Source organism: Tamandua tetradactyla, chromosome 12 (assembly GCF_023851605.1).
Source record: "Tamandua tetradactyla isolate mTamTet1 chromosome 12, mTamTet1.pri, whole genome shotgun sequence".
Classification (NCBI taxonomy): domain Eukaryota; kingdom Metazoa; phylum Chordata; class Mammalia; order Pilosa; family Myrmecophagidae; genus Tamandua; species Tamandua tetradactyla.
Window position 1 is genome coordinate 95,376,810 of NC_135338.1, and position 14,422 is coordinate 95,391,231.

General features: G+C 44.6%; 1 protein-coding gene across 1 annotated transcript; it reads left to right on the top strand.

Annotated features, from left to right (window-relative positions):
- Positions 1-301: 301 nt before the first annotated feature.
- On the top strand, positions 302-3,709 carry LOC143652497 (uncharacterized). Its single transcript, XM_077124140.1, has 2 exons — positions 302-638; positions 2,062-3,709. The coding sequence occupies exon 2, from the start codon at positions 2,271-2,273 to the stop codon at positions 3,291-3,293; it is 1,023 nt and encodes a 340-aa protein (XP_076980255.1). The 5' UTR covers positions 302-638; positions 2,062-2,270; the 3' UTR covers positions 3,294-3,709.
- Positions 3,710-14,422: the final 10,713 nt, after the last annotated feature.

A 14,422-nucleotide genomic window follows, 5' to 3' on the forward strand; every position in this document is an offset into this window, starting at 1 on the left:
GTTAAGAAAAGTTATGGATTCAATTCTCCAGCCACAGGCTTGAAAGAAAGAGAGCCCGGAGTAGAACTCTCCTATAATGTCATTTATAGTTTCCTTTAAAATGAAAATCATCTCTTAACCCTTCCTGTAGAGAGCCGCTTTCCGGGTTTGGCCTAGTGGACACGCCGCAGCCTGCCCTAGAGTTCCCCCCGCCCATCGAGTGAGCCAAGATGGCGCCCGCATCCTGCCTCCGCATATGACGTACGCGCCCGCCAACCCTGTCTACCAATCACCCTTGTATACGTGGCGCTAGCCCATTGGGTTTGGATTTTGTATATAAAGGCGTTACCCGGACGGGGAGAGGAGACAACCCGCAGAGAGCCGTGCCTGACGGCCGCAAGGAGGTTGTCCCCCACGGGGTTTCTCCCTGTGTGGAAACTGTATTCGGGAATGAAAGCTTAACCCCAGTAAAGATTAGCACTCGAATCGACTGTGAGTATTGTGTCCGTGCCTGTTTCCTTTTCCTTCCCTCCCTCGGCGGCGGGGATAATCGGAAGCCAGACGGAACAGCGCCGGACAAGTGGTGGCCCGTACGGGGAACCTTTTCCAGCACCGTGCACGGACTCCGGCCGGCCTTCGCGCCTGATCACCGTGAAGGGGTGAGTGCTTCTTTATTACGTGAGGGTTAGGGCCCGTGGATTCTCAGGCCGCCCCGGGGGAAGGGCTCGATAGACGTCATCGAGCACGCTTGAAGCTAGCGCCGACTGCAAGAATAGGGCAGTCTGAAAGTTCACCCCTATTATCTCCCTTGAAGACACTGTTGAAGCAGAGAGGCATTTTAGTGCGAAAAAGCTCCCTCCTGCGATTTCTTGAGGATGTAGCCACCTTTGCTCCCTGGTTTAAGCACACTGGAGGTCTTACCTTGTCTTGTTGGATAAAGCTCGGTCACGATATCGATCGGGCGCGTAGGACGGGCTTATGCATGGACCCAATCTTAGTCCCCATATGGGAAACCGTCCGCGCGTGTCTTGAGGCAGAGGCCGCGACGGGCCTCGGTCCGACCCTTGACTTAGAACAAGCCCGAGAAGCATTACGAGAGTCCCGGTCAGCATCCTCCACGAGCGGCTTGTGTAAGGGCAAGCCACTGGAGCCGGATGCTAGCTCAGATACTTCTGACTCAGAGTCAGAGCATTGTGAGAGCGAAGGACCAGATGAGCCCCCACTGATTGATCTAGAGAAGCCCTCACAGCCCTCTGCCCCACCAGCGCCCACAACCGCGCGAAAGCTTCCGGGGAGGAGTTTTAATGCCTCCGCCTTTGATCCCCGCAGCGGACTCCCCCTAGTGGCCGGCTCGGGTAACCTCCATGACCCTCGGTTACAAAACCCGGAAGGGAACCCGGAATTCCCCGAGTGCTGGTCGGAGGAGGGGCCGCTCTGCCTACCTCCGCCGCCCGCGTACGCAGGCCCCCAAGATCATCCACCGTTGGTTAGCAGAAGGAGGCATTTCTGGAAATGGAATCCCTTTAGCGCACTGAGCGCTAGTCAGCCAGCCGCCATGTACCCAGTCATTATCAATCCCTCCGGTAATAATCAATATGAGGGTTATGATTATAAGGTTCTGAAAGAATTAAGACAGGCTGTTCACCAATACGGCCCAAATGCCCCTTTTACCCTAAACATGGTCGAGAACCTCTCTGCCCTACACCATACGCCTGCAGACATATATCAGCTTGCTCGCGCCTGCTTGCCCCCAGGTCGATATATCGACTGGAAGGCGTGGTTTGAGGAATTAGCAGAAGAGCAGGCAGCAAGAAACGCGGCAGTAAGGCGTGGTGGATGGAATGCCGACATGTTACTGGGCAAGGGCGCCCACGCCCAGAATCAGACAGGGTTCCCCCATGTCCCCCCGATTCTATACACGCACCTATACGCCCGGTCTTACTCATATGGGTTTTAGTCGAAACGTGTCAATTTTCACCTTTAATGAGACCTTTCCGCTTACCGATGATACACTCATTTTCTCTTTTGCCAACCTCTCCATTGCTAACTGTTCCACTCGGTCTAACCAGACTTGTCCTACAGGTTGTGGTCGTGTGCCTTCAGGTGTGCTGCTTGAGTTCCTCAATGCGACCGATCTTTCCCTTTCTTGTCAAGGCTTACTGGAAAAAAACGAGACGAAGCGATGCCTCAATCTTACAGGGTTCCGACCCGTCGTGTGTTCGTGTGCTGAAGACTGGGACGCTCCCGACCCCCTCTTCCCCCCATGTGAGCATGACCTTTTTCAGGTAACCATGATGCAGGAGTTTCAGTGGCACCGGTGCATGTCCTCGCCTCGCCCACGCCGCCTAGGTGATGACTGGTGGGTTTGGTCCACCGACCCTCACGCCTACTCCATCAAGCCCTTGCTGAACTACTCAGAGGGAGCTCAGTGGGCTGACCTCGTCCAATGTCGTCACGCCTTTACTAACCCCTTCACCTCCAAGGTCCAGATTTGGGCACAACAAATGATTTGTAATCCCCTAGGGGCATGTGTCGACCTGCGGTATCTCAACCTTCTGAATGGCACCATCGCCAACACTTCCACGGACGCAGTTGGGAATGCAACTGAGTGCTCCCTCCTCGACGTAGGGAAACATGATAGTACTAACTGTTCCTTTTCTCTGCACAGGGAGACCTGCGTGCAACCTCCTTTTGCCTTTCTACTCTCCATGAACCCTACCTTTAATTGTTCTGCCACCCCTTGTACTTTATCAGGATGCTGGAGCGGGTATCCTGTCTTCGCCATTCTGGTTTACCGCCCCAGCTATGTCTGGGTCCCCGTTAATACGTCTGATTGGGTTGGCCCAGTCACTCAAGCTATCTCTACAAAAAACTTTCAATTCTCTAACCCTGTAGTGCCTTCCAGGACTAAAAGGAATGTAAAAAATTGGCTGCTGCGCGCGGGGGGCCTTGCTGCCTCTTTGTTCATCCCTGCAGTTGGAGACGCGGTCCTCCACGCCTGGACCTCGGACCAGATCGCCCTGACGATGGAAGCTGTCAACAACTTAGCCAATGCTACTCGAGACGCACTGCGGGCCCAGAGTCAACAAATTGACTTAAACTCCCAAGCGATATTACAGCTCCAGTCTGAAATAGATGAACTGGGACTTGAAATAGACGGACTCTGGAGGGTGGTCCAGGAGATATGTGGCGCTCGCTGGATTGTCTTTGAACTCTGTGTCGCCCAGGTCAGAGCCAATGTGACCAAAACCTCTGCCAGCGTTAAAGCCTGGCTGCAGAATGCTTGTCTCCCGACATTCCGTAATCTCTCCTAGCAGATAGAAACGAGTCTTGATAAGATAGGGGACATTCAGTTAAAACCCGTTGCGTTTGACCTGTCTAGTCTCGGGGATGTAATCCAGGGTTTGTGGAATGGACTCACCTCCTGGTTCTCATGGCCTAACTTGACCACCTGGGTTCTTTTATTTTTCGGGTTGCTGGTGGGGCTAGTGGTGATCAAATGTCTGCTGGAACGATTGTTCCAGTCTCAACAGCAGCTGCGTGTCTCCACCATGTTAGCTATGTCATCCCATTCGAATACCTGTGTGCATCCCTCCCAGATGGATGGCTCATCTGAATCACCTGGGGCAAAGCTCTTGTCGGCAAGGTTTGTTGCGGACTCCCTGGCCACTACCCGTATATAGCAGACGCCAGAGGCTGTTAATTTTGCGCGCCTAGCCGCCTCGACGGTGGAGCCGCGGTCACAGTCCTGACCAGACTGGACTTGGCTCTAGCCATTGCACAGAGGCCTCCGCAGCGCTTTCGTTGCCCTGGCTGTCGCTCTCAGGATCCCCGCTTGACCCAGTTGCAAGGCAGAGCACTGCAGGGAGGAGTCACGTGGTATCCAGTTCACGGACTCTCCGGTCTCTATATGAGGTGAGCATTCTGGTCGGTGCCAGAGGCTCCGTCGTGTGATGACGCGAGCCTAGTCCAGACTCCCCAAAGCACCAAACTATGTTGTGAGCCACTCAGGCCCACGGGAGCACCATCATCAATAGAGACACTGGGTACAAGAATACGGTCTACGGACCATGCCTCTTATAAAAACAAAAAGGGGGAGATGTAGAGAGCCGCTTTCTGGGTTTGGCCTAGTGGACACGCCGCAGCCTGCCCTAGAGTTCCCCCCGCCCATCGAGTGAGCCAAGATGGCGCCCGCATCCTGCCTCCGCGTATGACGTACGCGCCCGCCAACCCTGTCTACCAATCACCCTTGTATACGTGGCGTTAGCCCATTGGGTTTGGATTTTGTATATAAAGGCGTTACCCGGACGGGGAGAGGAGACAACCCGCAGAGAGCCGTGCCTGACGGCCGCAAGGAGGTTGTCCCCCACGGGGTTTCTCCCTGTGTGGAAACTGTATTCGGGAATGAAAGCTTAACCCCAGTAAAGATTAGCACTCGAATCGACTGTGAGTATTGTGTCCGTGCCTGTTTCCTTTTCCTTCCCTCCCTCGGCGGCGGGGATAATCGGAAGCCAGACGGAACAGCGCCGGACACCTTCCCTGTGAGGATGGCAGAATGTGGGGTCCTGTAATTTCTTCAAAAGAAAATAAAGGGAATTTCAATGTCAGCCCTGACAAGTTACCCCTCCTACCTTTACAACAGAAGAAAGATGGACACATGGAAAACTGATGATTTTTCTTGTTCTCATTAGGATAACGAATTGATAGGCCAAACTGCTAGCCTGAAATCTGGAGAGGTAGGTGACCTCAGAGTCATGGCTAAGATCTGCTGCCCTAAAGAGGGGTATAAATTGGGAGACGCACTTCAGTGCTAAGTTTGATGAATTGCTGGAGGATGAGTGTGGATGAGTGTGGACATGAAGATGAGAAACATTTAAAGGCTGCTATCTCACAGGGGCCCCTGCACGTGCCTGGCCTTCACCTCCAGGGACCCAACCAAGTTCACAGGGTGAAGAGCTGAGAAAGACCCCTCCTGACACTGACAGGAAGAGAGGAAGGGTAATTCTTGTGAAATACGCCCAGCCCAGAGCCTTCCCCAAATAAAAACATGCTTTCTAGAGGAAGGCAGTTTAGCAGAGTCTTTTCCATAGCCATGGGGCACATTCACTCCCCCCCCCCCCAGCCTTCCCTGCTCCCCAAAGGAAAGGGGTGTCTATAAAAGAAGAAACAATGAAGGTCACTGGCCAGGGAAACAGGTACAATAAGAGACTGAGATTTAATTCTAAGATTAAAAACTGTTCTCCTTTCCCATGCCTTATCATCACTCCAGGACAATAGCAGTAAGTTACAGCACAAAAGCCAAAGACACAGGCTTTCTTAGAGGAGCACTTGGGGAAGACAAAGTGAAGAGGGGAGACAAAACAGGCAGAATATGAGTCCTCTGTCACCTTTACTATAGCAAACATTAAACAAACTCCAACTCCTAACAAGATTAAGTTAAAACCTTTACCAAAGGCCTATATATCTCAGTTCTGTTACCCAATGCATCAGATCCAGCTTTCAACAAAAACTGCAAGGCATGCAAATGAAAGGGGGAATAACAAAACAACAGACTGCAGAGACTGCATAAGGGCCAGATTCAGATATGACACAAATGTAGGAATTATTAGACAGAGAATTTAAAATAACTATGATGAATGTGTTAAAGATTCTAATGAAAAAAGGAGATATCAGGACAGGATATGTGGATAAAGTAAGCAGTGAGATAGAAACCCTAAGAAAGAATTAAGAGGAAAAAGTAGAAATTTAAAAACACTGTAACAGAATAAAGAACCCTTTTGATATACTCGTTGGTAGACTGGTCCCAGCTGAGGGGAGAATCAGCGAACTTGAAGACATATCAATAGACACATCCCAAACTGAAAAGCAAAGAGAAAATATAGTAAGAGTGTTGTGGAACAGAACAGAACATTTGTGAGCTATGGCACAATTTCAAAATATATAACATATACATCATTGGATAACAGAAGGAGAGGAAAAACAGAATGGAAGAGATGTATTTGAAAGAATAATGGTAGAAAACTTTCCTAAAGGAATGACAGACACCAAACCACAAATCTGGGAAGCTCAGAGAACATTAACCAGAATAAATTTTAAAGAGAACAAAATGTAGGCCTTTCATATCAAACTGCACAAAACCAAAAACAAGGAAGATAACTTGCAAGAAGCCAGAAAAATAATGCACCACAACTATAGAAGAAGTTGTAAAACAATTATAGCGGCCTTCTTGTCAGAAACCAGGCAAGCAAGAAAAGAGTGGAATAAAATATTTAACGTGCCAGAAGAAAAAGCCACTTAGAATTCTATATCCTTCAAAATCATCTATCAGAAGTGGGGGAGAAATACTAACTTTCTCAGATAAATACAAACTGGGGAACTCATCACCAGCAGACCTGCCCAACAAGATGTTTTAAAAGATTTTCTTTGGACAGAAGGAAAATGTAGCAGGTCAGAAACTTGAATCTACACAAAGAGAAGAAGAGCATCAGGGAAGTAACGAATGAAGGAAAGTATAAAATATTTTATTTTTTTCATTTTTATTTGTTCTAAAGGATGACTTTTTGTTGAGAGTAATGATGGTAATGCGCTGGGGGATTGTAACATATGGATGAGTGCAGTGAGTGACAGCAGTGCCATAACGGTTAGGAAGAAGGAACTGGGAATATTCCAAGTTGATATACTCAGAAGATAAAATGTTGACAAAGGGCACCAGGACACCATATCATGCTTTTGTTCCTCCTGAACAAGATCATTCAGGATCAGAATTGTCAGTAGATAATCAATCCAATTCAATATAGATCTACGATGTTCTTTCCAAGACAGCAGGTGGGTGAAGACAATCTGAAAAGTGGAAAACACATGAGTAAGATCAGAGCACGTGGGTCAGTGCAACAAGCGCCCACACAACCCAAGTAAAGAGAGGGAGATAGATAGAGAGTGCAGCTGCCCCACTCGGCTCAGATGAAGCCAACTGAGGCCGGTTGAGTTGATTCAATATAACAAAAAAAAAACCTACTGTAAGTAATAAATTATATGGTTACCCTTTTGAAAGACCTCAAATGCCATCCTGGAGCTATGTGAATTAATATCGGTCTTCAGCCTTATCCCAACCCATGCATTCCTAGCCAGCTTTTCAATCCTGAATCTTCCTGTTTCCCCATGTCTTTCCTCAAATATACAATGTACTTTCCCTGCTCTGCTTACAACTCTGGTAGCCACGAGACGTTGCCCTAGTTATATACCCCGTATGTCTCAGTATCTTCATCTATAAAATGGACATAAGAGCAGTACTTTCCTTACAGAGTTTTTATGAAGATTAAATTTAAATGTGTCTGCCACAAAATGAGCGTTTAATAAATTCGGTTATTATTGTTATGCTCAATTAATAATTTTTGAATGAATAAACTTTGATTCCAAAGTTTTGCCTTCTCTATGGTCCTGTTATTGTTGGATTTAGCTAAAGCAGAGTGATAGGTTTTGGAAGAGAAACTATTCGTTCAGTCATTTATTTCCCAATAGTACTGACCATCTCCTATATGTCAGACTCTGTTCTGGGTGCTGGGAATAATGATAAACAAGAACAACCAGGGTCCTGCTCCCAGAGAGGTTTCTCCAGAATGATAGAAGAGGTTTCAGGCTAATTTGTCTTTGTTACAAAGTAAGAAGTGGGGTCTTTCTTGGAGGACACAGCTCCAGGAATACCCAGTTGGTAGGAAGTTAGGGCCTTTTGTGATGTTAATGGTGCCCTTTTCTTCTCCAAGGGCAAACCCAGGCTGACAGATGGCTTGTCCATCAGAACTTGAGCTGGATGTTAAAGCTTCCAGCACTTTCTGCTGAACACTTCTTTGCACAGCACAACTATTTAGTCTTCCCAGTGCCGGGGAGGGAGGAATCAAGTAAACAGTTAGCTATACCAGTTTTGTTTCCAGGGAGGGGTCGTGGCTGAAGATAAATACTTGACAGGTGTAATAACTAGGCAATATTTAAGTCACAGGCCTAGTGAACTGAGGGCGTGGACTAGAGCTGGGGGCCCTGCCACAATTAGAGAACCAATAGGGGAGGAGGAGCCAACAAAGTTTTGGAAAATAGTAATTCCAGAGTCGGTGGTGGCCGAGCATGTGCACACTTGGTGATCTCCTCTTTATAATTTCTGAAATATTTGCATGAGAATGGAAGAGGCAGGGATCCTCCCTCTTTCTAGAGAATGGAGCAGGCATGTAGGGGTGCAGGCCTCAGGGTTTGAGTTCAGAGCCCACTAGCACAGGTAAAAACCTAGGTACCACACAATGGCAAGGTTCTTGTGTTAAATATAAACCAGAGTTCTAGCCAGAGGCCCAAGAGTGAAGAGCTAGAGTGTGGTAAAAAGTTGAAAGTGACAGAAGCAAGATCAAAGTGAGAGAGGGAATCCGCAGTCAGGAGGCCTCCGTATCAAAAGTTGTCCATTAGCAAGAAAAGCTTGAGGCTACAAGTACGAAGAGTGGCCATGCCATAAAGTGCTGGCAGATGCTGAACAAGTTACATAATCTCTCTGGCTCTTAGTTTTTTTCTCCTCTATGAAATGGAGAAAGTGACTGTACCTAGCTCATAAGATTATTGCAAGGTGGAAATGCTTAATACATATACAAGACTCAGAAGAGGGGCTGGGACCTAGTATGTGTCCAATTAATGCTAGGTCTAATTATTTTTTATTGTTGTTTTTTTTTTTTTTTTTTTTTTTTTAAAGGAAAGACAGAGAGAAGGAAGGAAGGATAGAAGGAAGGAAGGAAGGAAGAAAGGGAAACATTTTTAAACATTTTCTTGTTTTATTGTATTCTGTTTCTCCGTTTTTGTTACATGGGCTGGGGCCGGGAATCGAACCGAGGTCCTCCGGCATAGCAGGCAAGCACTTTGCCCGCTGAGCCACCGCGGCCCACCTTGTTGTTGTTTTTGTAGATTTGCTGGTGCATGGTCTGGAGAGCTCATAATAGCAGGGGGAAATTGGAACCAGAAAGAGTAGTTTCAGGCTGACTGAAAGGTTCAGGGTTGAAACAGCACTGTACTACGTTTGTGTGCATTGGCACACACACAAGGAACAGAGAAAAGCTTTAGCACTAAATTTTACCTCTTGGGCTGTCTGTGATTGCCAACAGAATCATCGGCCCTCCTCTCCCTAAGAAGCCCTCCCTACGGCATATAGGAGGATTTAAATGTACGGAATTGGGCTGTAACTTAGGACACACAGAGTATGAAACAAAATCATCTTCCCTTCCAAATGAAGCTGTGCTAATAAACAGGTGCAGAGAGAGTACACAATACAATCCTCCAAGCAGTCTCTATGATGAGCTCAAACTGTCCGCCCTTTCTGTATTTGTTTATTGTGTGCTAAATGTAACTTTGCTTGTTTCTCCCCAGATGTTTGGACATCCATTAATTAGCACATCCTCTACAACATATTTGTGGATGCTTTCCACCAAGTGAAAAGTAAGGCTGGATTCCAGCTGGAAAGAAACTGCAATTAAAATACACACAAACGCATGCATGCACACGCGTGCGCACACACAAAGACTTCAGGACAGCTTGAGAGTGAGACAGGAAGACAAGAAGAAAACATAAGGAGCAGGGATCCAATAAGGCTCATTCATAGTTTAAACACTTTCAAGCTCACAGATCATTAACAAACATTTTAGCTAGAATGTGACCCTAAAGTCAAATTAATTCAGAAAAAAAAAAATCTTGCTTGACTGAAAAAGGAAGACCTTTATTCTCTAGTGTGAAATTAAGCAAAGTAGGACTCCTCAAAATTTGTTTTCTTGACTTCCCTTTGACAGTTTTTGTCTGGTTGAGAGCCACCAAAGTAACAGGAGAATCTAGTGCAAAATGGGTGCTGTTAATTTTTAAGCAAACTGGCTGTTTTCCTGAGAGCTGGTTAAGCTACCTCAGTTTCCAAATCTTAAAATCTCTGTGAGACAGAGAATAGAAGACAAAAAGGATTACTCAGCTGTCTTCCTGTAGCAGTTCTCCCAGTCACTCCATCTCTCTCAAGTTTCCTAGAAAATCAGCCTGCCCCAGTGGCCACTTTCCCTTCCATTATTTAGAATGTCATTTTTTCTTGTACAAAAGAATGGTGCCAACCTCTCCTCGCTCCTCGGATAGCGGGTAAAACTTTCATTAGTCAGATTTCACCCACCTCTCTGGAGCCTACAATTGGTTTTGTTTCTTTGTTTAACATTTTATAGTCAAGACTCCCTTCTCCTAGGCCATGGCACTCCCCATTTTACGGACAAAGATGCAATGACATGCAAAAGGCTGGCCAGTGGGATTGGGGAAATCTCTCATCTAGCCCAGGAATATGTTTTCCTATAAAATCAATAATCTTCATAAAATTTCATTCCCCAAATCCCAGTAATTACTATAGAGACAACTTTTTTAGTGAATTTATAATTTTTAACAGTTCATTTCACATTCAGCTAGAGCCATAATGGGAGGCTATGTTTAGCAAACATCACTTCAGTTTTCATAGAATTATCCATCATCATTTTAACTTTACTTCTTGTTGTATTTCTTAGAAGGAAGCCAGCAAAATGCCTGCTCAATTTTAATAAAACCTCAGCTGTGTTGAGGATCTGCTATACTAGCAAAGTATAACAAAACAAACAAACAAAAAACTTGTTTTGAAATGGTTTGTGAGTATGATAGAAAGACGAAGGGAAAACTTGAGACTCTCATTTGAATCTCCACAATAACTGAGAGTTCTGAATTATTATTTCCATGGACTGATAAGAAGGTAAGACTCAGGGAGGTTAAGTAACTTCATCAAAGTCAGACCCAGGAGAGGTGCTTATAGAGGTGTTAGCACTCGTTAGGAGCATGGCAATCTGAAAATCTTCGGTTCAAGTGTTGGCTCCACCCATAAAAGAGCAAAGTGAGAAGGTGGATGAGGAGTCAAGCTAAGCGGACAGGCTTGTACCAGCATGACACTCAGACAGCAGAGCACAGTGCGGTGGGCAGGTGGATAGGGAGGAGACATGCAAATGCAAATACATTGGCATCAGAGGATCAACCAGATGTTTAATTCAGAATCCATGTAGAGAAATAAGTAATTACACATAGACCAAACTGCTTCAGCTTTAGCTCTAGGATTTACTGAAAATATGAGTCATCTGTCTTCATTGCTGGCGATATAGGATAAACCATAAATCAATGAGCCCAAGAGCCCAAAATTGGAGCCTAACAAGAATGGGGCATAAAATTGAGAAGAATTAATAACTCCATTGGGTAGATCAAAATGGCCTGATGGTCATCTCACATATCTATTCACCTTACCCACTCCCACACACACATACACACACTTTGCAGGAGAGGCTTTATTATCACCACAGACATGAAAGCAGATCAGTGTTATGGATTGACTTGTGTCCCCTAAAAACGATATGCTGAAGTCCTAACTCCATACCTGTGGTAGTTTGAAGCTGTATGTACCCCAAAAAACATGTTCTTAAATTTAAAATCCATTCCTGTGGGTGTGAGACTACTGTAAATAGTACCTCTTGATAAGACTGCTTCAGTTAAGGTGTGACCCACTGCATCAGGATGGGTCTTAATCTTATTACTGAAATCTTTTATAAGAAGAATGAAATTTAGACACAGAGAGAAAAAGCTACAGGAAGCAAAAGGCAGGACATCAATGGAAGCAGGAAGGAGATACCAGCAGATGCCACCATGTGCATTTCTGTGTGCTGGAGCCAAGGATGGCCAGGAGCCAGCCCCAGAGCACCAGTCTTTGGAGAGAAAGCATCACCTTGATATGGACTTTCTTTTAGCCTCAAAACTGTACACTAATACATTCCCATTGTTTAAGCCAGCCCATTTTATGGTATTTGCTTGAGCAACCTCGGAAACTAAAGCAATACCATAGGATGTGAACTTATTTGGAAATAAGGGTGTTGCTGATATAATTAGCTAATATGAGGTCACACTGGATTAGGGCAGGCACTTACCAAATATGACTGATATCCTTATAAGAAAAGGAGAGACACACAGCTAAAGACAGAGAAAGAAGAATGCAGATGAGGACAGAGGCACATAGGAGAGACAGCCATGTGAAGACAGAGGCAGAGGTTGGACCTATACAACTTTAAGCCATGTAATACCACCACCAGAAACTAGGAAGAGGCAAAGGATTCCTCCCATCAGTCCATCAGAGAGAACAGGGCCTGCCTGACACCTTGATGCTAGACTTCTGGCCTCAGAACTGTAAGAGAATAAATTTCTGTTGTTTTAAGCTGCTACTTTGTTGCAGCAGCCCTTGGAGTTTATTATAATCAGCACAAGTGCATAATTTGCTGCTTTCACATTCCTAGTAATGGGAACAACTAGAATTTAAATCTAGATATGGCTGCTCTCAAATGCATTATCCTTAAATCATGTTCTCAGTTAGAGATTCTGGTCAACTAGAAGTTGGTTCCCTTGAGGCGGGTGCCAGGAACAAAAGAGAATGCACAGAAATATGAACAAAAGATATAAACAGTTCACAGAAAAAGAGATCCAAGTGGCCAAGACACTATGAAAATATACTCAACCTTATGAGTAATCAGGATGATGAAATTGAAGCATTAAGGAGACACCATTTCTCACATACTAGGTTGAGGCAAATCTGAATGTTTGATAATATTTAGTATTGGTAAAAGTGTCAGGGTGTGGATAACCTTTACAATGCTGGTAGGAGTATAAGTTTACACATGTTTTTTTTGAGGACAATATGGCAATATCTATAAAAATTTCAAATGTGAACATCTTAATTAATTCCACTTTTTGGTGTATACCCAAGAAACATCTGCCATGTGGACAGAGACGCATGTTCAGGAATGTTATACTGTTACAAACAGCATTGTTTGTAATGGAAAACACTCTAAAACAATCAAAAGCAAAATGTCCAAATAGGGGGAATAAGTAAATCAAAATTATGGTTAAGTACATTGCAAGCTCTTTTTAGCTTAGGGAAAAGCAAAATAAAAAGAAAGAAAGAAAGGAAAAGAAAAGGCAAATGAGACTGTAAGCTTTCTCCCTATGACCATTCTGAGATCGGGGAACCCAAGCCAAAGTGGACCATTCTTCCAGTTTTCTCTGTGGGTAACTATGCCAGCTGTAACTAGCCATGGAGTAGGGAGCAGCGTCCCACAATACTTCCTTGTAGACAAAGCCAATTACTTCAAAATGACAGGAAATGATTAGTCATGTTAATTAAAAATAATTTTTATTCCCACTTCTAAAAAAGGTCAGGCTGTCAGCTGATGGAAAATTGAGCCTTCATGCATTTTTGTTTGATTTCTGTTCAAAGTCTAATTAGTTTCAATTTGTTGTTAAAAGTGATAATTTTTTTGATAGTATAGTTGCTTTTGATCATGTCGCCTTCATTATCATGGCAGTATTATCCTTAATATTGTCAAAGGGTGCCTTTTTGTTTGTTTACCTTTCTGAGCTAATGAAATGACAGGCTAATGCTTTCTCAAGCACCGATCATCAAATCCAAAAGGATCACAAGATGCTTAAAGAGACAGCTGTTTCCACATCTGGAGGACATGCTTTTCTTTTAAAAAATGGAAGGGCAAATAAAAGCAAAAATCTCAGGCGTGGGTGTGAGACAGGATAGAGTTCGATTGCAACTCCCTCATTTATAAATAAGTTATGTGGCCATGAGTGACTTACTTTCCCCCTCAGGTCATGAGAGTCCCGAATTTTTAAATGGGGATCATAATGCCTATCTTGGTTGTGACAGAAAAGTAAGCGGCAAACATCAAATACCTAACACAGGTGCTGGCCTCCAGAAGTTCATCAAAAGTGTTAGTGAACAACAAAAAGGCAAATGACTCAAAACATGGACAAAGGACTTGTATATACATGTCTCCAAAGAAGATATGCAAATTCCCAAAAACACATGAAAAGATGCTCACCATCATGACACATTAGGGAAACACAAATCAAAACCATAATGAGCTGACACCTCACATCCGCTGGGATGGCTATTATTAAAATAATGTAAACTATCAAGGGCTGGTGAGGATGCAGAGAAATAGGAACCCTCCTACACTGATGGTGGGAATGGAAGGTGGTGCAGCTGCTATGGAAAACAGTTTGGCAGTTACTCAAAAATTTAAACATAGAACTACCATGACCTGGCAATCCAACTTCTAGGTATAGACTCAAAAGAATTGAAAGCAAGGACTCAAAAAGATATTTTTGCATCGATGTTCTTGGTGGCATTATGCATAATAGCCAAAGGCTGGAAACTACCCAGTAGTTTGATGTCCATCAAGAGATGAATGGATAAACAAAACAATATTCCATATATATACATAATGGAATATTATTCAGGCATAAAGAGGAAAGGAGTTCTGAAACACTCTACAATATAGATGAACCTTGAAGACATCATGTTGAGTGAGATAAGCTAGACACAAAAAGACAA